The sequence below is a fragment of the Heloderma suspectum genome, chromosome 7 (genome assembly GCF_057233095.1).
Source record: "Heloderma suspectum isolate Gila_16-S chromosome 7, 16-S_ref, whole genome shotgun sequence".
Taxonomy (NCBI): domain Eukaryota; kingdom Metazoa; phylum Chordata; class Lepidosauria; order Squamata; family Helodermatidae; genus Heloderma; species Heloderma suspectum.
This window is the reverse complement of record NC_139464.1, coordinates 105,924,554-105,949,437: the sequence shown is the minus strand read 5'-3', so window position 1 is coordinate 105,949,437 and position 24,884 is coordinate 105,924,554. Positions and strand designations below refer to the sequence as shown.

General features: G+C 43.6%; 1 protein-coding gene across 1 annotated transcript in view; it reads right to left on the bottom strand.

The window, feature by feature from the left end:
• RELN (reelin) overlaps nucleotides 1-24,884 on the bottom strand; it is a 429,656-nt gene that overhangs the window by 124,737 nt on the left and 280,035 nt on the right. The window contains exons 19-20 of the mRNA XM_084811492.1: nucleotides 24,350-24,511; nucleotides 13,102-13,338 (exon numbers count right to left, since the gene is read on the bottom strand). Coding sequence (XP_084667618.1) covers nucleotides 13,102-13,338; nucleotides 24,350-24,511 — 399 coding nt within the window. The remainder of the gene's footprint in view (nucleotides 1-13,101; nucleotides 13,339-24,349; nucleotides 24,512-24,884) is intronic.

The window sequence follows — 24,884 nt, the reverse complement described above, 5'->3', positions numbered from 1 at the left end:
GGCAGGCGGGCAGTTGATCCCCGTTTGAAGGAGAGTCACTTGAAGACCCAGAACTTATGGGCTAGGGAGAGATCCTCCCTCTTTCCCTTGGGTCCATGGGAGGTGGCCGTTGCTACGCCTCCTTTCCATGCCCTCCATCGCTCATCGCTCTTTGCGTCTGCGTCGAGCATCTAAGAAGCCCCCCTCCTGCACTCCCTCACTACCTGGGTCACTAACTATCTCAGGAATGCCGGCAGAAGGAATCTCTGCCAGGTGCTGAGCCTGTGAGGGATGAGCTGGCGCCATCCCACAGATGGCTGTTCCTCCTCAGAATCAGAACTGCTCTGGGGCTCTCTGGGCTCAGTTTCCACCCTGACACTATGCCCAAATGATGCTTCGGCCGAAGCATATTTACCCATTTTATAGTGGCGTATGAACGTGGAGGGAGAAGCCCACATGGCTGCCTGGCAAATATCTTCCAGTGGCTGAAGTGAGGGAGGAAAAACCCGCAGGGAAGATAAGGGAGGGACTCTCACTTAACCCCATGAAGGACAATCAAACACACTAATTAAAAATTAACCCTACCACCTTATCTAAGAACTGATGGAGGGAATAGAAAAGATAGAAGTCACGGCTCCGAGTCTAACTCCGGAGCAAACAATCAACCCTGAATTTCCGAGGAAGGCAGAGCCAAGACTGAGCGGGGGATAGCAAGAAATCTGATTGATTGGCCCTGCCTTCCATGGAGGTGGAAGATAACCCTTTCCTGCCTGCTCCACTCTCTTGCTGACTGAGGATCACCTGACTCTAGACTCTGCCCCTAGTTCACCAGCACCCCAGAGCTTCAAGACTCTGCCGCAGAGTCGCAAGGTTAGGAGTGCTGGCAACCAAACTTCAGATCAGATGGTTGTTGTGTTTTTTAGACAGTCTTCACCTAAGTGTATTTAACACATGTATATCCTTTTACATAAAGGGCAAGGCCACAGGGAAAATCAGTAGCAAGGCTGGGGTTAGCACTAAAAGGATCTTCCCTCTAGTATTTAGCTCAGATCACTCAACCAGACTGTCTTTTGCTGGATAGCTTTGTGCCATAAATGTCAGCATGTACCTTAGAGCTTGAGAAGATAATGTTGAAAACCAACATTAATTTTTTTAAGTATCGAATTGGCTGGGGGTTGTTATCCATCAGAAGCTTAAGAACGCATCCTTCTGTTTAGTCTTTGACCTTTCTTTTCTGTCATGCAGCTTCATTTCCTAATGGAATATTCTTTATGTCCTGCTATATAAAACACTCCAGTCCTTATAGATCAGCATCCACAGCTAGCACGGAGCTGACTACTCTTGTTTAACTGAGTGTCTGGTATCTGTTATTTTTCATAAGTGTTTTGGACCAGGGAAAGGAGGGACAAGAGCTCCACTGGGTTGTTGTTGTTTTTTGCCTATCTTGCCAGTGCACAGAGATATACCTGTGCCAGGAAGGAGGTCAGGCCTCTGAGCATTTCTTGGGTAAGCTGAAACATAGTTCCTTTTTTTCAGTCACTCCCTTACCAAATAGATTATAGCCCCAGAAAACCAAGTAACACAACATGTAGCTAAGAACATAGCTAGTGAATGGTAAAAGTGTAAGAGGTATATTACTCCTGAACATATCTACCCTTCCTTTGTACATGTAGGCAAGCTCAGAGTTTTCCTTTTTCTGTACAAAGAATCATATTAAATTATATCCAGTGTACATAGAACAAATGTAGCATTTTATTGTTGTATAGAGTTTGCATCATCAACGAAGTATGTGAAGCTGCAAAATCTAATGTTTTTATTTATGTTGATTCCAGGTAACAAAACACAGCAAACAATTATACAACAAAAAAGGAAAAATATGAAAACAATTAATGAGAGCAGAAGCAACTAAAATGTGCAGTAAAAGGGCTAAAATAGGTCAGGCTGATTAATAATCTGGATTTCTGTAATATATGTTGGCCAATCTGTCTACTAGCATCAACTGACTGTACAGTTTCATGCCCAGATTATTAAACAGTGTCTTTAACCTCAGCATGAAGCCCAGCTTCATGCACTATATCCTAAGCTATTATATTCACTGCATTGACTACATATCTGGGAGAAATAATAACTCTGATGTCTTCTAATTGTTGGAATGGTTTTTCAGGGGGGAAACTGAGAAGAAAGCATAATCTATTTGTCTCAGAGGCCATTGTTAAAATATTTTTTTAAGAAGGTATCTTGTGCAGGGAGCACAATGCGTATGAAATGCCAAGACATGCTGCTTCTTTTTAGCTCTACTTCTGCAGAGGCTCTTTTTATGCCCACAGATTGCCTGTAACCATAACTCAGTAGCATTACAGACATTAACTCTTCTCTTTTCACCACTTTTCCCTCCGGTAATTCTCCAGCGTACCTGCTTACTGCTGATTTTTACTGCTGGAATCCCAATGCTGTCTTTCTTTGTGTGAAGAAACATATGCTTGGAATCAATTTGAACACTGTCAGAAGGTAGCCTAATATATTGGCTGAATCATCAAGGAAGAGCAATCAAATGCTCTCCAGAAACAATGAATCAAGAGGAGGTTTGTTGTAAACATTCTTCTGGGAACGGATTTCTAGTTGTACATTTAATTAAATGACGTCTATGCTCAGAAATAGTCATCTTCCATGGGTATTCCCAAAGTAATCAGTCCATCTGCAAGCACTGTACGCTAATTGGTACTCATGGGAATGATAGCATAGTAAATGCCAGCCAATAATTGTTGTTGGTAAGGTGTTGTGGGACTTTCACAATTACTGCACATTCAAATCCATTGCTTTCAGTAACAATGGAAACCTATGTGGATACACGTTGCGTTGGACAAACCTATCATGTTGACATAACAGGCAAAATCCAAATTCTCAGAATGAACCCAATCCTTCTCCCTGTAAGCACAGTTTTCCTGTCCTGTCTGACATACTCAGATTAATCTCTGTGGAATTCAATGCATATATGGAACTTCACACAAGCAATGGCTATTCATTCTAGTTATCAGGTAATGTTCTCCATGAAGCTCAGTATATCAACTAGAACTACTGGAAAAGTACTTGAAAGTGTTTTTCGGTATTCAGCACATTCACAATTAAAGTAAGAGGGAAATCTGAATAAAGATTCTAGTGTAAATCATTAGTAGTAGCCATGATTACTACCATTTTGAACTTTTTAGGAAAGGCAAAGTAAAAATAATTTGAATAAATAATAATAAATATGTGGAGTTTCAGATATGCCTGCTCACTCTTTTCTACAGTTGGCATGTAGTATTTGTAATATCTGAAAAGGAATTTGCATGGGAAAGTTGCACAGGTGGTAGACCCTTTCAATACACAGCTTTTCTATACAAAAGCTCTTTGCATAGAGCTTGGATCTCAATTCTGCCATGAAACTGAAAGTAGATAGAGTAGATTAACAGCTTTGGGTAGAAAAGCTCAGAGTCACATATAAACATGCAGAAAATATTGTTTCAAAGCTGGTGGATTGTACCCCACAGAACCAACAGACTCTGCTTTCTAAATAAAACCTCCAAGTTTTATTTGAACAAAGGCCCCTCTATAGAGCTCTCTCGGGCTGTGGCCTCAGGCCAGAAGCTGTGGGTGTGGCCCTCACTACTTCTTGGCTCTTCGCAGGAAACACACCCCACCCAGGCCGAATCCAGCAATTCATATTGCTACAGATACTATGTAGGTAGGTAGCTGATGGCATGTATAATATCTAAGGTCACACTGAATCAAAAATTGTGAGCTTTTCTACATGAGGCTGTTAATCTGCTGTATCTGCTTTCAATTTCCTCACATAATTGAGAACTGAGCTCAACACAAAGAGCTTCTCCTTTCCTGCTTTTCCACTACATAACCTCTAGGTGGTACTGTGCTATAGCATAATAACGCAATTACACCATTAGGAAAAAACGTGAGGGGTTTCGCTTTTACAAATCCATTTTCCCCGCTCCAAACATACCACCCCCGGAAAGTAGCCTTAAAAAACAGAAGTGACACTGGAGAGTCACAATGTTGTCTAAAGAACCTGTAAACAACCACGAGTAAGGAATAACAAGCACACAATGCCTTGTGTAGAAAAGCTCTCAGACCAATTTGACTGATATCAACAACAATCATAGCAAGGATACCAAATGTAATTTACTGTACCATAGCAAAATCTGCACCAAGTACAGTCCAATCACATCTTTTTATATTTAAACTTGTTTTATAATAAAATTACAGATACAATAATGTTTGTATTCATCAATACTATCCCCCTGTCCCCTTGCACATGTGGTTATACGGATCCTTAGCCATTATTCCAAAAGATGCTCACACACTTCCTTACACAAAGGGGGGAGGGGCGAAAGCAAAAGAAAGAGTGGGGGAAGATAGGAAAGGGTAAATTTTCTTCACATTCTTGAAAACACTCATTAATAAATAAGGCTGATCAATCCATTCCAATTGTAAGTTTTTGTCATGCCTCCCTTGGACTCCTCCAAGGATGAAGGGGAATAGCAGGCCCCAGACCCAGGGGAAGGGGCAAGCATGGAAGGAGCCTGAGCCCCTTCACCTCCTGTGGATGTTCCATGCCCAGCTGCAGCGCCCCCCCCCCCCGAGGATTTGGAGGGCAAAATGCCACCAACCCCCACAGAGCGAAGGCGGCTGCACATAAGAGAACAATGTAGGCGAACCTCTGTCCGTTTAAGACAGAAAGGCTCTCAGAGGCAGCAGGAGGATTGACTGGATGCAGCTGCTTCCAGATGCAGCCGTTAAAGCAGGAAGCAGGCAGGAGCAAGGCTGCTGGAGAATAACATAGTATCTCATGCCGAATCTCAGCCTCAACCCTGGACCTGACCCACTGCCTTGCTCATGTTCTCTTGTGTGTTTTGGACTTCGGACTGGAAAACGGATTCTCTTTGCCACATTGCCTTGGATTCGACTGCCCTGGTAAAGTTCCCTGCTTCAGCCACCTTTTCCCTCTTGCAGCCTTGGACAGGTTTGTGACCCTGTTATCAGCTAGTGATTTATCGCTGCCAGCTGCGGCCAGCTGGCAGAAGCCGACAGTTTGTTCTCCAACCCGTTAAAAAGCAAAAATACTAGAGTGAGAGCAAGGGCTGGAATCTAGCTTCCATGGAACGTTTGCAGCAGGAAAACGCATTCCTTCGCTCTCAAATTGAGGTGCTAATAGCAGCGGTGCAAACTCTGCAAGCTCAGGTGGGAGCAGCCACCCCGGCCCTGCCCCCTGTGAAGGCAAAATGCCCTGTGGCAGTCCCAGAAAAGTTTTCAGGCACCTCGGACCAGCTACCTGCCTTTCTGGCACAAACCTAACTCTTCATGGACCTGAAACCAGAGGCCTTCCCAGATGATAAGACATGGGTGGGGTTCCTGATCAGCCTCCTCACAGGAGCTGTGGCAAGGTGGGCCATGCCGCTCTTGCTGTAGAACAGCCCTCTATTAGTGAACCTGGCTGAATTTCGCAGGGAGCTGAAGGTCATGTTCAAGGACCCAGTAAAAGCTTCCACTGCTAGCCGCCAAATAAGGCAGTTGAGACAAGGCTGCCTCACGGACTACGTAACTGAATTTCGCCTGCTACAGCAAGACCTGGCCTGGAATGAGGCAGCCTTCATGGACCAATTTCAGGAGGGGCTCGCAGAGACACTGCTGGATGAATTAGCTGAGTGGAATGCCCTGCTACGCTGCAAGCCCTGATCCACTTGTGCCTCCGGATTGAGGGGAGGTTGGAAAGCAGATGTGCCTCAGCTCGGTGCCAGTCAGCCCCCAGAGATGCCACCCCCAGGGGGACAGAACACAAGACCCCTCTGAGAGAACCTGCCCCACCGGAAGAACTGATGCTGTTGGGCAGGGCTCAGCCACGCTTGTCCACTAAGGAGAAGCAGAGGTGTCAGCAGCAAGGCTTGTGCTTATATTGTGGGGGCCCAGGCCATTTTGCAGCCCATTGCTCGGCCAAACTGCCCCACACCACAACCCCGGAAAACAGCCATACCCCGGCCACAATAGGCCTTTAGTCTGGGGTGATTCTGTCTTCCAGAGGGCCTACCAATCCAGCTCCTCACCCTCCATGCATCTGACTGTGCTGGTCTCTCTGAAGGTCCCTGGACAGGGGACCCTGCAGGCCAAAGCCATGGTGGACTTGGGTTCCACCAGTAGTTTTATGGACCTAGCCTTCGCAGACTTGCACCAAATTCCTCGCCAACCCACGCCCCAGCCTGTATTGGTGGAGACTATTGATGCTAGCCTCTGGGCCCATGGTCCAGAAAACTGTAATGTTAGAGATGGCTCTGGTGGGACATCAGGAGGGCATTCAGTTCTACCTCATGGTGGCCCCTCACTTCACACTGGTGCTCAGTCTGGATTGGCTCCAACGACATGACCCCTGCATCCAGTGGTCGACAGGTCAAGTATCTCTCTCCTCACCTCATTGCCAAACCACTTGTTGGATCCAGAAGGACCAGGTGTCAGGAATGATTCTAAGCGTGTGGGGATAGTTAGCAGCTCAGACTCAGAATGGGAACAGCCAGAACTGGAGTTTCCTCAAAAGTGAGCTCAAATATGGATAGACAGAATGTTCTCAGGAACTTGGCACACAGATGGCTTGACCTGAAGGCCCCCCCCCCCTTTCAGAACTCAGGTCTCGGAGGAGGAGAGTGTGGCGTGTGACCTGAAGGATGCTAGAGTCCGGTGCAGAGTGAAGTGGGAAAAGTTAGAGGCGGAGCTCAGATGTTCCAGCCAGTTGGCTATGCATGATAGCCTATGTAGGAGGGCACAACTGTAAGGGAGGGGCATCCCCCCCTAAGTTATTCTGGCCGGCAAGTTCTTGTTTCAAACTGCCAGCAACATCTCTAATTCCCACTTGGCTCCTCTATTGATATTCGTAATTGTGTGTTTACAGTAGCTGTTTTCCTTTGTCACCTGAGGGTCTCTGAAGATTTGCATTTGTAAAGAGCCTGTTTGTTAACTAATAAAGTAGTGAGCCTGAAGTCTGGTATCTTAGAGTGTGTTGATTGCGAAGGGAGAGAACCAAAAGACTTGACAGCAGGTGTTAACCATTTGGGAAGAAAACCTTGAACTCAGGAAGTTGCCCATGAAGTATTGGGAGTTTTGTGACATGTTCAGGAAGTGAGAGGCGGATCAGCTCCCACCTCACCGGCCCTATGACTGCCCAATCGAGTTGATACCAGGGGCCAAGATTCCACTGGGGAGAATTTATTCCTTATCCAAGCCCAAACTAGCTGTCCTGAGGGAGTTCATTGGCAAGAACCTGCGCCAAGGGTTCATCCACCCCTCCACATCACCTGCTGCTGCCCCCTGTTGTTTGTCAAGAAAAAATGTGGGGAATTGAGACTGTGTAACGATTACTGGGCCCTCAACCAGATCACCATCCAGAACTGCTACCCTTTGCCATTGATCCCTAAACTACTGGAGCGGTTATGAGAGGCCAAGATTTTTACTAAGCTGGATCTGCATGGAGCCTATAATCTAGTATGCATCTGGGAGGGGGACGAATGGAAGACAGCTTTCTGCACCAGATATGGCCATTTTGAATATACTGTGATGCTGTTTGGGCTATGCAACGCCCTCACTGTCTTCCAGAACTTTATGAATGACATCTTCCAGGATTTCCTAGACCGCTTTCTACCTGGATGACATTCTGATCTACTTGCGCCACCCCTAGGAACATGAGACCCATGTGCGGTCAGTGTTACAGTGGCTAAGACAACACCACTTATTCGCCAAGCTGGAGAAGTGTGAGTTCGACCTAGTGACCATCAACTTCCTGGGCCACTGTATCTCCCCCTCTGGAATTCAGATGGACCCAGCAAAAGTAGAGACCATCTTGCATTTGCAGGCACCCCACTGTGTGAAAGATGTACAACACCTCCTCAGCTTTGCTAACTACTACTAGCAGTTCGTTTCCCACTTCTCTGAGTTAACTGCATCCCTTTTGGACTTGCTTTGAGCCAAGGAGAAGTTTCAATGGACAGAGATCGCTCAGTGGGCATTTCAACGCCTCAAGGCGGCATTCATCAACAGCTAGACCACGCTAAGCCTTTTGTCATAGAAACTGATGCCTCTGACAACGCCATGGCGGCAGTCCTGTTCCAGCCAGCGGTGAAGAGGCAGACCCTGCTCCCCTTTGCCTTCCATTCGAGAAAGATCAACCTGTCCTAACAGAACTACACTATCTGGGAAAAGGAGCTGCTGGCCATCAAGGTGGCGTTTGAGCTGTGGCACCACCTGCTGGAAGGGGCCCAACATCCAGTGCAAGTACAGACAGAACATAGAAACCTAGAATACTTGCAAAGTTCCCAGAGACTTAACCAACACCAAATCCAGTAGTCTCTTGTCTTCTCCTGGTTCAGCTTCACGGTCACAGTCACATACCTCCCAGGACTCCAGAACAAACAGGCAGATGCACCTTCCCGCAAGCCTGAATACTGAGCCAAGACAACTGGTCCTCCTCTGTGGCTCATCCTTCACCCACAAAACTCTGCGACCACCCAACAACTCCCACTGGAAGCTGGACGCACGGCACGTTGGTCCTTTCCTGATCACCCAGCAGATCAATCCAGTAGCCTTCCAGCTGCAGCTCCCCGCATCCCTTCACCTTCACCCCGTGTTCCACTGGTCACTGCTCATTCTGGCCCTCCCACCTCATCCCTTGAGTGCTTCACAGTTACCTCCACCCCCAGTGCAGGTGGATGGGGAGGAGTTTGAAGTTGCACAGATTTTAGATTCTCACTGCCATTGCGGCTGGCTCTAGTACCTGACTGACTGAAAGGGGTATGGTCTGGAAGAAAGTTCCTGGGAAGACACAGCCCAAGTACATGCCCCCCAGTTGGTTCGCCAGTTCCACCAGCAATACCCAGCCAAGACAAGGCTGGGGGGCGGGGGCGGAGGAAGAATGAGCCTGGGGAGGGAGATAGTGTCATGTCTCCCTCAGACTCCTCTGAGGATGAAGGGGAATGGCAGGCTCCAGACCCAGAGGAAGGGACCAGCACAGAAGGAGCCTGAGCCCCCTCACTTCCTGTGGATGTTCCATGCCTGGCTGCAGCCACCTCAGAGGATTTGGAGGGTGAAATGTCATCGACCCCCACAGATCGAAGGCGGCTGCATGTAAGAGAACAGCGCAGGTGACCCTCTGTCTGTTTAAGACAGAAAGGCTCTCAGAGGCAGGAGGGCTGATGCAGCTGCTTCCAGACGCGGCAGTTAACAGCAGGAAGCAGGCAGGAGCAAGGCTGCTAGAGAACAACGTTGTATCTCATGCCGGATCTCAGCCTCAGCCCTGGACCTGACCCACTGCCTTGCTCGTGTTACTGTGTGTTTTGGACTTTGGACTGGAAAATGGATTTCTCTTCGCCATATCGCTTTGGATTTGACTGCCTGGGTAAAGTTCCCTGCTTCAGCTGCCTTTTCCCTCTCGCAGGCTTGGACAGGTTTATGACCCTGTTATCAGCCAGCCACCAGCTGCAGTCAACTGGCAAGAGCCAACAGATTTAGGCATTTCAGATTCATACTTGGGCACATATGAGTAGTGTCAACCCAAAGGTTAGGCAAAATGCTCTTGAAAAGAAAGTATGATGTAGGGCAGCACCAACACAATTTTACTATTGTAACCATCAGACTGATAAGATGAACAACAGGAGTAATGCAGGCTGTTGACTGCAAGTATTGGATCTAATACAGATCTGATTCTCTCTTTTTATTCTTCTTTTTCTTTTTGTAAAGTATTTGTTTACCTACAATGTGCCAGGTTCTTTAAGATAAATAAGTGCATTTCCAACTTAATTAAACTATTTGGGAATAACCCCATCATGAGTGTAAAAACAGAAGTCATGATTTAATACACCTACCACAACATGAAGGACCACAGTCCTTACTTCATTTGTGTTATTCAGCCACTTTAGATTTAGAAGGTGACCTGGGCTGTTTAGTATATTGCCAAATACTGAAATATCACATAGAAATATTAATTCAACAAGTTTCGTTATTGTTTGAGTTAATTTACAACTATCAAACAGCTGAAAGGAAAAGAAATGCATCAGCAAGAAAAATATATAAACCCTATTATAAATGCTGGGTCTTAAATCTTAGAGCAGAAATAAATTCTGGTTTACAAATTCATGTCTACAAGGGGAGATCTACCATATAATTAGAAGCATCCCTCCCACACACACTTCCCTGAAATAGTGCTTTAAGATGTCATGGTGTAAAATGATTTATAGCATATTGACTACACTTCTTCTAATGAAAAAGCAATTGTCAGAATATTCCCAAGAGAACACTCTCTGTGCCATAGCAATCCATGCTCATGGAAAGTCATGAGTTAGAAAATGAGAAGCAAATGGACTCACAGCTGGGAGAAGCCAACAATAATTAATTTAACTACCAGCCATTTGCACAGACCTGATATATAAGGTTTTTTTTTAATTCCCCTGAGAGATGCAAGGTCAGTGAAGGGAATAGTTCACAACTCACAAAGCACCAAAGAATACTTATACAGCCTAATAACTTAAGTGTTGACAATGTTTTTCTGTCCAGTTCAATATAGGAAGAAATCAACAATAAGAGAAGTCTACCGAGTAATTAGCACTGTGGTTTCTGGTTTGGATTCATAGGTATAAAGAAGAAGAAGAAAAACACAGAAGAAGAAAGAACGTTTACCTTTCTATCCAAACTAAAAAAATCCTCAAAAACAAGAAACATAACCTACATATGCTATGCCAATCTAGCAAGACCAGAGGGGAAACAATGGCATTCAAAGCCTTTCATTCCAGCTCTTTGATTAAAACTATGCAAACAGTTTGAGCCCGACCATGTTGTTTCATTTTAATGAGCAGTGAGTACTTCCATTGTCCTTATAAAAGTGGTTAATGCAGTTTCAACAGCCCCATTATCACTGCAGAGCACATTCTATATTTTTCTCACAGCAAAGTCAACTCCTTGTAGTTTGAGAGATGATCAGGAAGTTGAATCAAATTGTTCAAAATGTACTTGTTAATAAAAGTCCCGGAGAGCTGGTTCTCAGTGCCCTTTGGGCAACTATACTATTATTTACCATTTTTTCTACAATCACTATGACTGTAGTTTCTCAAAGCAAATTATTCTATACAGAGTAAATCCAAAGTAAAGTAAAATCTTGATCAGACATAGATGAACATAGTGCTTTGATGAAAGCAGAAAAATTAAACTGTTGTAATCAAGCTTGAAGCCTTAAATGTTTGAATCGAGCCACCTATCAACTTTATTTGGGTAGATGCTGACAAGTCGACTCGACGGTCTTATAGGCCCCTTCCAACTCTACTATTCTATGACTATTCTATGAATTAATGAAAAATAATTTACGCCATACCGATCCGAATACGTTAGTAATACTAGTACATAAACCTAATGCTAATGTAATATTCATATGCGAATGCATTATGAAATAAAACCTTCAAAGGCAATTGAAACATAGCTAATTATAATTGAATCATTCCATTCAAGCTCCATTGTTTTTATATTTCATTGTTTTATTTCATTATAGTATAGCCCATGTATGTTTTCTCACAAATACTATTCAATGGGCCTTGCTCACAGCCCCCCAAACCTATTCTTATTCTTGTCATGAAACACACAAGTAATCTAGTGAGAATGTTTATGTGTTGAAAAATGAATAAGAACATTTTAATATCAAAATAAACAAATAAAGGTAATATTTTTCTCTAGCAGTGCAAATGGTTTTGTTTTATCATTTTACAATGTACAGTAATGAATTGATGAATGGTCAAGTGTTACGAATAGGATCCAACCACTGTTCTGCCATGGCAAATTTATTGATTTGCAATGTGTATAGGTTGCCTTTTAGGGGACACTCTCCTAAGGTGGTAAACAAAATTAAAACACAATAAAACAATAAGAATAAAATATCAACAATTCAACAATTGCAACCAGCTATCACCATGTACACAAAGGCACCCAGTAAACTAGCTCAGTTATAGACCAAGATGATATTGCAGTGTGTAGCATGGTACGGCATTGTGGGCCACCTCAGGATGGCAAACAGTTGCAGCAGAGTGGGTTGGTGTTACTGTAAGCACAACAGCCACTGTCAACAGAGGTAGCATATCAGCATCATGCAAAATACAGAACGTAAAGTGGAAGAAGCGGAACTAAGGCAAATCAAGACACAAGTCACTAAACAACATTTTGGACACAAAATCTTACATATCTGATACACAGCAATGACATTTTGTGATGAGATACCAACAGAAAGACAGACATCTTTATCTATGTCTTCTCCCTATTCCACACTATGGCTATATTGGCAAAAATATTTTGGGCACTACTGCAGCAACAAAATAGGTCTGTGGGTTTTCCAGACTTTTTATATCTGAAGATTGCTGGGAACCTATTGTGCAACCTATTCAGCTAGAGCACTTTCAAAACCTTTCCACTTTAATGGGAGATAATTAAATAGGCATTTAACTTTTGTTGGATCATATCCTTTGATCGGAATTACTGTCACTTAGGTCCTTCTAAATACAAGAGGCCCAGTATGTTCACAGAGAATTCTTTATTAAATGTGTTTTAAATGTGTCATATTATGTACCATCACCCTGCTTTAATTTGCATGAATTAATTATTGTAACTGAAGGAAATCAGAGCAGCTAATTATTCTTTAATTTACATCTGTGATCAGTTCAGGATAAACTTCCAACATGTTGCAGGCAAAGGAACTATGTGAACACAGTCACATCATCAAGCATAAATCACGTTGCACCGCAATGTAAAATTTACCCCTCATTATATATAGGTCAGTGAACACATTGTCGTTCATGTTGTGGGCCCAGGGGAAAATTCTAATGAACAACAACTAGGAAGAGAGTCATTCCAGAAATCAATTAGCCCTTTCCAGCACTCATTAGGATACACAGAGACACAAGCATGCTATTGTGCTCCTCACTTTAAAGATTTGTAGCCCTACTCTAAGCATATTACCTGAGTTCTACTGAGTTGGAGTTTATCCCCAAGTAACTATGCATTAGATTGAAACTTTGGAAATGCAAGAGAAAATATTCATCACGCAAGACAAAAAATACTTACCAAAGTGTCCAGTCATGGCCACAGTATGGTTGAACATTTCCCAAGTAGAATCCAAGAGACTGAGTAACTTCCACTAGATTAGTGAAGTCTAGACTAATGCTATTGAAAAGTACAGAAGTCATGATGATTTCATCAATAGCCCACACGTCATCTCCTTGGGAAGAATGATATGGTTGCCACCATCGGAACTGGATGCCAAATTGCCTTGCATCTTCTGGTAGTTCCACTGAAATTATTCTTAAACAAACAAATGAACATTTATTACATTCCTATACTGCCCAATAGCAGAAGCTCTCTGAAACGACCATGGTAGAGAATGCTATTAAATTATTCCACCCATTGTTTCTTGTTGCCCCTTATGTCAGGAACTCCTTTCCGGAACAGCTACATGACATCCCTCTCTATTTTTCTTCAGATCCCTCCTAAAAACAAGCCTCCTTTCACTTCAAAACCTCACCTCAAAACCTGCCCATGTTTTGATTTCTTATGAGGCAGCTTCCTATGTCCATAGGTATCTATGAGGTCTTTGGCTTCACTCTCTAATCCAGGGATGTCAGACTGGGTTGGGACCAGGGGACAGTTTGGGATGGATAGTGCCAGGTGGGGGGGCTCATCTGTGACATCAGGGGCATGATGTCCAGCTGATGCCTCAGTCCGGGAGCCTGCTTTGCTCTGCCCTGACTTTCCAGCTTCGCTGCTTCATTGCCTCCTCTTCATGGGGATGGGGTCCCAAGGAGGGGCCTCACTTGAGTTTCCATGGGCTAAAATGGCCTGTGGGCCAGAAGTTCCCCATCTCTGCTCCAATCCTGTCCCCCAGTTGTAACCAAGTCTTGCAGACAGAGACCTACTTTTTTCAGGGTATGTTGTTTGCTCTATAGGTATGCATGAACAAATAAATAAAAATACTTATTGTTGTAGTTATTATTATACACAGTGAAGAGAACTAGAATCTACTCTTGTAGTTAATCACAAGCAAAAGGTAGCTGGCACAAGTTGAAGAACTATCTGGAGAACAGGGAATTATTGTAGTAAGATATGGCCAACAGCCCTGGATACAGGGATTTACTGGATTATTCAGGAGAACCTATTTCAACAGGCACAACTAGTACCTGGGTGTCTAAATCATCCCCGTTATCCATGGGGTCAAGGCTATACATTATATTCTGAGCAATATTTGTTGAAGACAAATGGCAAAGCTTGTCAGAGCAAGGCTTGTTTTGGGGATCAAATGTGCATGCAAGTGGAGGTAACAGTGTCAACCTTCCTCTGTGTGCGAGAAAATATTATTTCACTGCAAGACTCTCCTGTCCACATTATGCTGCCTTTTTCCAGCAACCTTTTCTAAACCCAATTATCTCAAGGAGCACCTGCTTTCATATCATACTGTCTATGCATTAATATCTTCAGAAGAGGCCCTTCTCTGAATACCATCAGTGGGAAAAATAAATTATGCATTTACAAAAGAGAGGATCTTCTTTGTGATGGAGCCCCAACTTTGGAATGGGCTTCCAGGGGAGATAGGAAAGGCACAACCCTTATTTTCTTTTTGGTGACGAATTAAAACATTTGTTTGCCCAAGAGTCTTAAATCTTAAAACGTAAAATTTTAAGTTTAATCTGAATTGTTTTTACATTGATTGATTGCTGGCTGAATAGTTTTCATGCCTCTTATTGCTATAATTTCATTGTTCTTTTATTTTGTGTTTATAATGTTATGTACAGTACCCTGGTATTCATTGTGGATGAAGGAATGGTTTGGAAAATATTAAAATAAATACAAATGTAAAAAACAAACTTTAGAATAGTGCTAAAGTCTAAGCAGGCGAATACTACTACAAAGGATTTCTATAGCTGTTTCGAGTGTTCAAAGCATGTCATATACACATATAATTCTTAGTAATACTTAAAATTATTATAAGGCAGGTCATTATTATTATCCACATGCTGTAATTATGAGGAAAAATGTACTGTCTGTAGCTGCTTTGGAGCACTCAACATTTAGCTTACTTGCAAGTTAAATGTGACCTTTTTGGTGCTCTGTAGCAGCTATGGGCACCATTTTTATTTTTATTTTGTTTTTTGTTTTACACTTTAATTTTCCCCCCAAGTTGCCCCAAATTCAATGTGGTAGCAGAGATTGCATGGTGGGGGTGGGGGATATGCATCCCATAGGTCACATGTTGCCCACCAATGCACTACATTCTACCTGCTCTCAGCTCAATCTCTGGGTGAATGTTAAAATGCAGCCTTGATCTTTGCTCTTATTGTGGTATGTAGGAAACCAGCACGAAAGGGAGGCAGCATTCTTTGGGTGCAGCAAGGAGATGCTACTGATCATCGTGATGATTGTGCAGTTGGCCCTCATAGGGCTGCTAGCATTTAGGGTTGAGGCAGCTCTGAACACTATCATCTTACATCTGGCCAAGTATAGGCAAAACCCCTTTCCATGTCCAAAAGAGATCTTCCCGCTACCGTGTTTCCCCCTCAGGGCCAAACTACACAAAGTTCCATGTCACTTTCCTCTACAGTTTTTAAAAACCAAAAACGAAAGCAGCCTTGGCATGCTGGCAATCAGAGCAGAGGAAGATCAGGCGAGGAGAGGCTGCTTAACCCTTTCCCTCATATCATTCTCATCTCAAAATGACCCCAACCTACATTCTCACCCATAGAGGGCAGGGGAGGAAAGATATGAGGTCTCCTCCCACAGACAGGAAAGCAGATTGGAGGGTGAGATTTCGAATGGACAAGGACAGGGAAAAGGGCTAAGTAGTCCCTCCCTTGCTGCTCTTCTTACTCTCAGTTGCTGCTTCCAAGGTCAATTTCCATTAAAAACAAACAAACAAACAAACAACTATCTGGGGGCGGGACTTGGAACTCCATCTCACGTCTCGGAGAGGCTATTTCAAAGCTTTTGTGTCATCTTGCACAGCTTTGTGGCGCACATATTTTACCTCTTGATTAAACAATTTATTTATACATGTGTTTTCACTGTAGCCCAGAATTAACTGTACGCCCGACCTCACTATTTCTGGAAGAAAAATCCCTAGGAAATACTCATTTCTAAACATAAAAATTAATCCTGCCAGGCAAAGAGGCTGATGGCAGCATTGTATTGCCTGCACATTTCTTTTGCAAGCCAGCACCATGAGCCCACCATAGTCTTCAAGGCCACTTGATTTCTCATGGCAGCTGTGACAACAAAACCTGTACTTGACAAACTGTGAAGACAATTAAGAATAATATCGAATTTCCAGGAGCAATTACAGTACACAGCCACAGGGAGCATACATTAATTGCCATGGCAATGACATCTTTGCAAATGTTCCATAAATCAATAACAGATGCCCACATGCAACACGCAAGGTGAGATGTGAGGCAGGACAGCATAAGGAATATTTGTCTCCATCAAAGTACAATTAAATATTGGCAAAGGTGCTTTCAGTATAAACCTACTGAGCTTGTGTGTGTGTGTGTGTGTTTTCTTTTTTCTTCAAAGAAAATCTGTAAATAAGCTGGCATGCCAAGTGACTGAAAAAATCAATTCATACATTTAACTTCACACTCCTTCTTTCCCCCTTGCTTGGGCTTTATGATTACCCAAGGTGTGTGCTATTGCTCTTTGATTCTTCCTCCATGTGCAAAAGTGCTTTGCATCATGGCAGAAAACAGCATGTTTAAAACCGCTTGCTAAGCTGTATTTGTGAACCTTAATATATGCATGCAAAGCATCTTGTGATATCACATTTATTTTTGCAGAACGAATGTGCAAACTGATTAGCAAGAAGTCAAATGGTGCAACTGAACAGGTGACTTTGGAAGTACTGGGGAAAATAATCAAGACAACAGAAAGTGATTTTAAGGAATGAGAATGGTCTTGCCTCTAAAATTTTGTGATTCCACTTGTACCATGAAAAAGCCCCCATTCTAAGAATACAGATCTAAACATGACAGTAAAATTACTTTTCAGCAAGTGTCTATGCCAAAATCCATTCTATCCAGGCACAGGGAATAAAGAAGATTTGTACAAGTAGTCTTTTCCAAATAGTAAGGGACTGTGGGAGCAATTTCACAACACTTTGGACGGAGAGAGTTTACCTTCATACACATCAATACAGTCATGGAGAAAATGAAAATGCTATGAGGGCTTTGCATGAGGTATTCGTTAGCAGTAACAAGTTATCTTGTTTGTCACTTTTTCTTGCAATAGTCATGTGTATTTTAAATTCTGTCTGAATTCTGTTCCACATATACCTTTTCCATGGGTATCCATCGGCAGCCCTGAGTAAAACTCACTCCCTATAATGCTTAGTCAGATGTACCTGCATCATTTCCCCAAGTTGCCTTATACCCACTCCACGTCATTGGCTGATGTTGGTGGGGCAAGAACACAGGTATGTCTGACTAAGGCTGCAATCCTATACCTGCTTACCTGGGAATAAGCACCACTGAACTCAATGGGACTTACTTCTGAGTAGGCCTGTACAGGATTGCACTCTACATTTTCTAGGGAGAGGAACTAGAATGCAGGACCAGGCTGCTTGGGTCATATCCAGTGTCACCTTTTAGTTCTGTCCTAAAATTACCTGCACAGGGGGCACTACATCGAAAGTGCTTTGCGGGCTAGGGGAGAGCTACAGTGATTCCTCATTAGTGTCTTTTGGGAGACAGAGAATAAAGGAGGGTAATTCTGACATGACTTTTCTGCTTACCACTGTTACTACATGCCATTACTTACAAGAACACGGGCGCAACTGAGACCTTTGCTCTAAAAAGAAAAGAATGTCGCCATGAAGAACCTCGACGGCAGGCCTTCTCTGTAGCGAAACCCACCCTCTGCAAAACCCTCCCCTGTGCAGTTTGGGAGGCAGAAAATGTAACAACTTTTAAACACCTCCTGAAAACACACCTTTTCACATAGGCTTTCCATGGGCTGTAACTGCTGCTGGGTTTTACCTTGGCGCTACCTGGCATTTTTAAACTTTTAACAGTTTTATATTATGTTTTTCAAGTTGTGTTTTATGGTTTTAATTGTGAACTGCCCAGACAGCCTCGGCTATTGGGCAGTATAAAAAAATGCAATAAATAAAATAAAAATAAACGTGTTCTTTCAATATACTCATGTATATCAATGTTCAACAGCTACTTTTGTTTTACAAAGGTGAAAATGCTGCTGTCAAATGATAGCAGAATAAACACACCAGCAAAGCCGGAAGAGCTTGATTCAGTCTACGTGTGGACACAGCACCTTTGCATGGAAGATTCCTATATAGTATTCCCACCACAAAGAACTTGCATGACGCAAATATAGAGGACTAGATGAGGATTGGCAGAGATCCTCACATGGATCTTACAGCTCTGCAATGTTCACTTGCACAGCACCTGCAAGATGCACCCATGTGCTTGTGCACGTAGGAAGGGGGGGGGAACAGGGCTCTTATTGTCCCATGTGCAGTGGTGTAGTGGTAAATTTTGAAGTGCAGGCACCCATCATAACCTGTGCTGATCCATATCAATAACTGAGTTCTAGAAATTTTCACCTCCATCAGGAACAGGTCTTTTGTAAAGCTAATGGGTCTTAACTGCCCATACAAGACCAAGCCACCCCCAAATACTTTACATTACAGCAAGGAACAATCTACTGTTGCTGGGAAACTTCATTTCCCTCCAGCTACTGTGAGGATCACAGCTAAACTCTGAGGGAACAGGGAATTCTGAAGAGAGTGTCAGATGATGTCCAAGAGGTCCGAAGCCTGGTCGGTCCAATTGCTCTGGAAATGCTGGAGCATTCTAAGGCCTCCTTTGAGGCCTTGGCAAGGCACTTTGCGGATAAAATTGATCAGATCAGGAGTGTTATTCCGTGTGTCGTGGATACAGTTAGTGAGCAAGAGGCAGCCTGTGGCAAACCAGTTTTGTGGGATTGGTTCCAGCTTCTTCCTTCTGATGAAGTGGACAAGGTGCTTTCATCTGTAAAGCCGACCACCTGCTTACTTGATCCTTGGCCATCTTGAAGCATTATGAGCCGCAGAGAGAGACTGGGTGAGGGGATCAGAGTGGTGGTGAACACCTCCCTTGAGGAGGAAGTGATACCATCAGCCCTCAAGGAGGCAGTGATAAGACTGCTCTTAAAGAAGCCCTCCTTGGATCCCCAAGTTTTGAACAACTTTTGCCCAGTCTTGAATCTGCCATTTTAGGCAAGATAATTGAGAGGGTGGTAGCAATGCAGTTGAAGGCACACTTGGAAGAAGCCGATTATCTAGATCCATTTCAATCAGGCTTCAGGCCTGGGCATGGGACAGAAACGGCCTTGGTTGACTTTGTGGATGATATGAGGAGGACTTTGGATAGGTGAGAATGCTCCTTCCTTGTCCTTCTTGACCTCTCAGCAGCTTTTGATACCATTGACCTCTCTGACTGGAGAGATTGGGCACTGGAGACATCGTATTGCGGTGGTTCCGGTCCTTCCTCTCCAGCAGGTACCAGAGGGTAGCACTGGGAGAGGAGGTTTCGGACCTGTGGCCACTCGTGTGTGGGATGCCACAAAGTTCCATCCACTCCCCGATGCTATTTAACATTTATGTGAAGCTGCTGGGGGGTTATCATCAGGAGGTTTGGGGTGCAGTGTCATCAATATGCTGATGACATGCAGCTTGACCTCTCGTTCAAATCTTCACCAAGGTTGGCCGTAGAATCCCTGTTCAAATGTCTGGAGACAGTGAGTGGCTGGATGGGGAGGAATAAGCTGAAACTGAACCCTGACAAGACGGAGGTACTTTTGGTGGGAGACAAGAGGAGGTTGGGGGATGTTGACCTGGTGTTGAATGGGGTATGGCTACCCTTGAAAGACCAGGTCTGCAGCCTGGGGATCATTTTAGACTCCCAGCTGTCCATGGAGGCTCAGGTGTCAGCTGTGAGCTGGACAGCACTGTACCAACTCCATCTCAGATGGAGGCTGCGCCCCTACCTTCCCAACCATCTGCTCCCATTGGTAGTACATGCCCTGGTCTCCTCTCGTCTAGACTACTGTAATGCACTCTACGTGGGGTTACCCTTGAAGACAATTCGGAAGCTGCAGCTGGTGCAGAATGCGGCAGGTTGCCTAATTAAAGGCAGCTGCTGGTGTGATCACATCACTCCGGTGCTGAAGGAGTTGCACTGGCTACCAGCTGTTTTCCAGGCAAAATTCAAGGTGTTGGTTTTGACCTTTAAAACCCTACACGGTTCCGGCCCAGCCTATCTCAAGGAGTGCCTCCAGCAACACCAGACAGGCTGCTCAACAAGATCAGCCTCGGATGGCCAGGACAGCTAGGCTGGTGAGGATGAGGGAGACGGCCTTCTCTGTGGTGGTCCCCACTCTGTGGAACTCCCTCCCTAGGGAACTCCGCCATGCCCCCTCTTTAATGAGCTTCCACCATGCACTGAAATCTTGGTTGTTCAGGCAGGCATTTAGGGTGGGTTAGGGTATTTTTAGAGGATGTTTTAATGTGTAGTTTTACTGCTTTAAATTGTACCGTTGTACATTGCCCAGAGTGGCCGGGTGACCAGCCAGATGGGCAATTAATAAATTTAATAAATAAAGTCAGGGTCCCTTGCTAATACAGAAGTGCTGGTGCTGCATTCCTTCGACCCCTGGCTCCACTACACCACTAGCCATGCGGGAATCCTACATGCTGTTCTTGTGCTTGTACTGGATCAGTCACCTTAATGTGTAATTTCTTTTTATGTCCAAATATTAATTGAATTTCTGGATATAATGCAACTGTCACACTTTTATATCAATCCATGTTTCCTTGAAATGTTGATCTTTTTAGGCATACTGTCATATCAAGGTGGAAAGGTTGCTTCATGTTCTTAATCACTATTACTATCAGTATTTACTTCAAGAATACTTATCTCCCCCGTTCCCATTTTTACATTCAAGGGGACTCGTATTCCACTGGAAAACCTCATGCTATTGCCAGCATTATGGTTTGTTGAGTTGTGCCTTACTTCCACCAGAACAATGCAGAATAAATTGATTATATCAAAAAGCAGAGAATTCTACCATATCAGTGTAAATGATCACATTTATCAGAACTGGCACTCTCTGATTTATAATGAAAAGTAATATTACAATACATTAAAATGTTAGGGGAAGTGTATTTTTACAAGTGTAAAAACGTCAATGCATAGTCACATAAACTACACTTTGTATTGGCCCCAGGAGCGTAGCCAAGTCATTTATACTGTTAGAGGGGCCTAGAGATCCATAATGCTTGCTTAAGTTCATTAGTGGTTGCAATTCCCTTGCTAGTAAGCCTCTGAGCATGTGCAGATGATTCAAAGGGCTGATAACAGCCTTCTCAGTGCATTCCTTGCTAATGAGGAGGAAGCCTTATCAGGCTGTGCCTGAGAAGCGAAGCTGTGTGTTTATGCTGAGCTGCAGGTGGTTGCGCTTGAGAACCAAATACTTCTGGCCTGTGCTGGGAATGGACGCTAGTGGCACGTGCTGCTGTTATGCTGCCTTGTTGCTCACATGTAGAGTATAAGACCCATTGTACCCAGTGGGTCGGGGTTCAGAGACGCTGTCTGATCCAACCACTGGGTACGCCTGTGTGCTGAAAGTTACCCAATAAAGTCTCCCTGTAAGCAAACCTTTGAGTATGATTTATCACTACCTTGACACCTCAAAATTAAGAGTTCAGAGCCCACGACTGGGGCAATACATGCTTGCAGTTTTACTCAAAGTAATAGGAATATTTTTGAAGATGTATTAGTATTACATCTCCGAAAGGAGATTATCAAGGAAACACTCTTCGAACGTAAAAAAGGAAAAATAAATCAATAAAAAAGATCACATAAAAGAACCTTCACCAAAAATAATTGGTATCAGATTTACTTCTCTTGACAAGTCTGTATATAAGAATGGTAAATATGGATTACATTTAAACAACTAACAGAATCCAGTGTTGAAGTCTTATGAAAGACAAGGGCAGTTGCATATTACTCTTGACTCAACAAATAACCTCAATGACCATTATCTAAAGAGGTTAGGGGCGAACTCTTCCAACAGAGCCCACAGTTTCTCTGGATTTTACCCAGCAGCAATTCTGACTACTAAAGAGGCAGCCCTCTTTTAAAACTGAATAGTGACTTGTCTGGGTTTTTTTTTTTTAGCAGAGAGAAGTTCCTGCTGTGAAAATGTCAAAGAAAGTTCTGCCTTTATACGCACTCCCCTACCCCCTCATATTTGTGTATGTCACTTCTCTGGATTGCAGCCACCATGAGTTTACCAAGTTCAATCAGACTAATGAACTTAAATTGAAATGAATGCTTAAGTGTTTTGCCCATTAAGACACAAACATTAAGTAAAATGATAGGTTCTTAGTTCCCTAAGCAATAACTACTCAAACGGTATGCAGGCGCCTTACAGTTTTCAAAGGTACAAAGGCAATGCTTAGAAATCATCATAGGCTCACGCGTACGGTATAGTGCAGTAGTGAAGGCGAACATGTGGGAAGGCACATGTTCAAATTCCGACTCAGCCATGAAGCTCACTGGTGGCCTTGGGCCAGTCTGGTCACTCTGTCTAACTCTAACCTACCTCACAGAGTTGTTGTGTGGATAAATGTAGGGAAGAACCATGTGCACCTGAGCTCTTCGGAGGAAAGACAGGATAGAAAGTAAGTAAGTACATCAGTAAGAAAATGCTGCAATATATACAGTCATGTGGTGAAATGCATAAGGCACCGGAACTGATCCAGTATAAATGCCCTGCTCCTGATATGAAATTATTCCAAATTGTTCTGCACTGCCAGCTGTGGTTTTTATTCTTTCATACAACATACATAATAAGAAGAACACATCTAAGATTAATGCCTACTTTTAAGGAGAAAATGAAATTCCCATAGAAATACATACATTAAACAGGAGAAGAAGCATAATGATTAGATGGGGTAAAGGAAGGGCATAGGCTGGGGAGAGGACAATATATTGTATGCATTGCTAAGTGACGCACAATTGGACTTTGTCCTATGTAGGAAAACTCTTAGTTCCTACATTCTGAAAAATAATTGGTTTCTGATATAGAGATTTTACAATACAGGGCCCTTTCACAAGATCATTTTACGAAAAGACAGGTTGAGAGAACTTCTACAGAGTATATTTGTCAGCATATATACATACGATCAGTGTATAATGGGCACTATCTAATGATGTCATTCTGCTAACACAAATTATGTTGCGCTAGCAGAGGGATAGGCCACCTTTTTGGGTCCATGGGCCACCCAGAAATGCTGTTGGGGTGGGTGGGTGCACCTTCTTCTTCCTCCCCCCCATTCCCTCCTCCTCTCCTCTCCCCACCCCATGACAAGGCAGCAATGTCAGGTGCAAGGCGAGGTGGTGAAGGGGAGGAAAGGCAGCACATGCAAGGCAGCAAGAGCAGGAGTGGGGAGGAAGGAAGGAAGGAAAGACCATGGTGGCTTCAGCGGGAGGGAGGGAGGAAGGAAAGGCTGCAGTGTCAGCAGCAAGCAGGCGGTGACACCAGCAGTGAGGCAAAGCAGTGGGGGGAAGGAAGGACAGACTGTGCACTGCCAATGGGGGGGGGATGAAGGGTCTGTGGGTAGGGGCGGCAGGAGGAAGGAAAGGCGGTGGCAGGAAGGAAGGGTCTGGGGTCCAGTGGGTCTGGCAGGAGCACTTGAGGGTCTTGGAGAGTGCCAGTGCATCTGCGGGTGCCGCATTGCCAATCCCTTCACTAGTGTATGGAACCTCAAGTGCAATGTCAACAGCATTAGCGTGCATGGCAGGTTTTCTGGGGAATCCTGTTGCACAAGCTAATGCTATTGCCATTGTGATAAAGGTCCCTTATGGTAGTGCAGTGTAATTTACATTAGTGAATGACATCATTCGATATTGTACAATGTGATTATGTAGCACATTATATACTATTGCTGCAGTTGCCTCCAAAACATGCTGTCTTTGATTCCAATATATATTTTATCTAGATATATTTGAGGACCACTGAAATACCTAGATAATCTAAAATTCAAAAGATGGGAGACAGATTTACTAACTATGAAGGAAATCTGCAGGAGAGACGTATTAGTACATTTTCGTCCTGACTAACGACCCCATAAAGAACTGGAAATGAAACTGAGACTGACTAAAGCTTCTAAAATACAAGTGCTTCAGCTTAAATGGGCTGTGGATGGGACAACCAACACTTCATAATGGGGGCACGCCTGTATTATTCTCTACTAAAATAATCCATATACCTTGGTTCATGGTAGTTGAGATAGGAATAATGTTCCAGCAGTTTCCACGTAATCCCATTGTCATATGAATAGTGCAGTAAGACTCCTTCTCCAGGCTGGTCCGGTGCTTTGCAAGTACTCAAGACGGATTTGCTTCCAAGACGCAGAGTGAACTGGAGGAATCTAGTTAACAAGGGTATGAATAATTGTAAATTACAATTTATACAGCACTCTCTCCCTATAACTGTTGTTTTTTTATCTTAAAAATCTAGACAAGCTTAGGTAAACAATATTATGGGACCTCTGTGTAGCTGAAAATGTTTATTCAGCCAAGCAATGCAATGTGGCATATATTGTTTTAAAATGCCAATCATTATTGCATTCAATTATTTATTAGGAACCGGAGGGGTGGAGGAGATACTGAATAGATCTAATCAGCTGCCACAAGCTGTCAAAATAAATACAACCTCATAAATAATTAATTAGCACTTGGCTCTGACACTCACTTTTGATATTAATGTCATATGTTTGAAAACTCAGACAAACAATACTTACC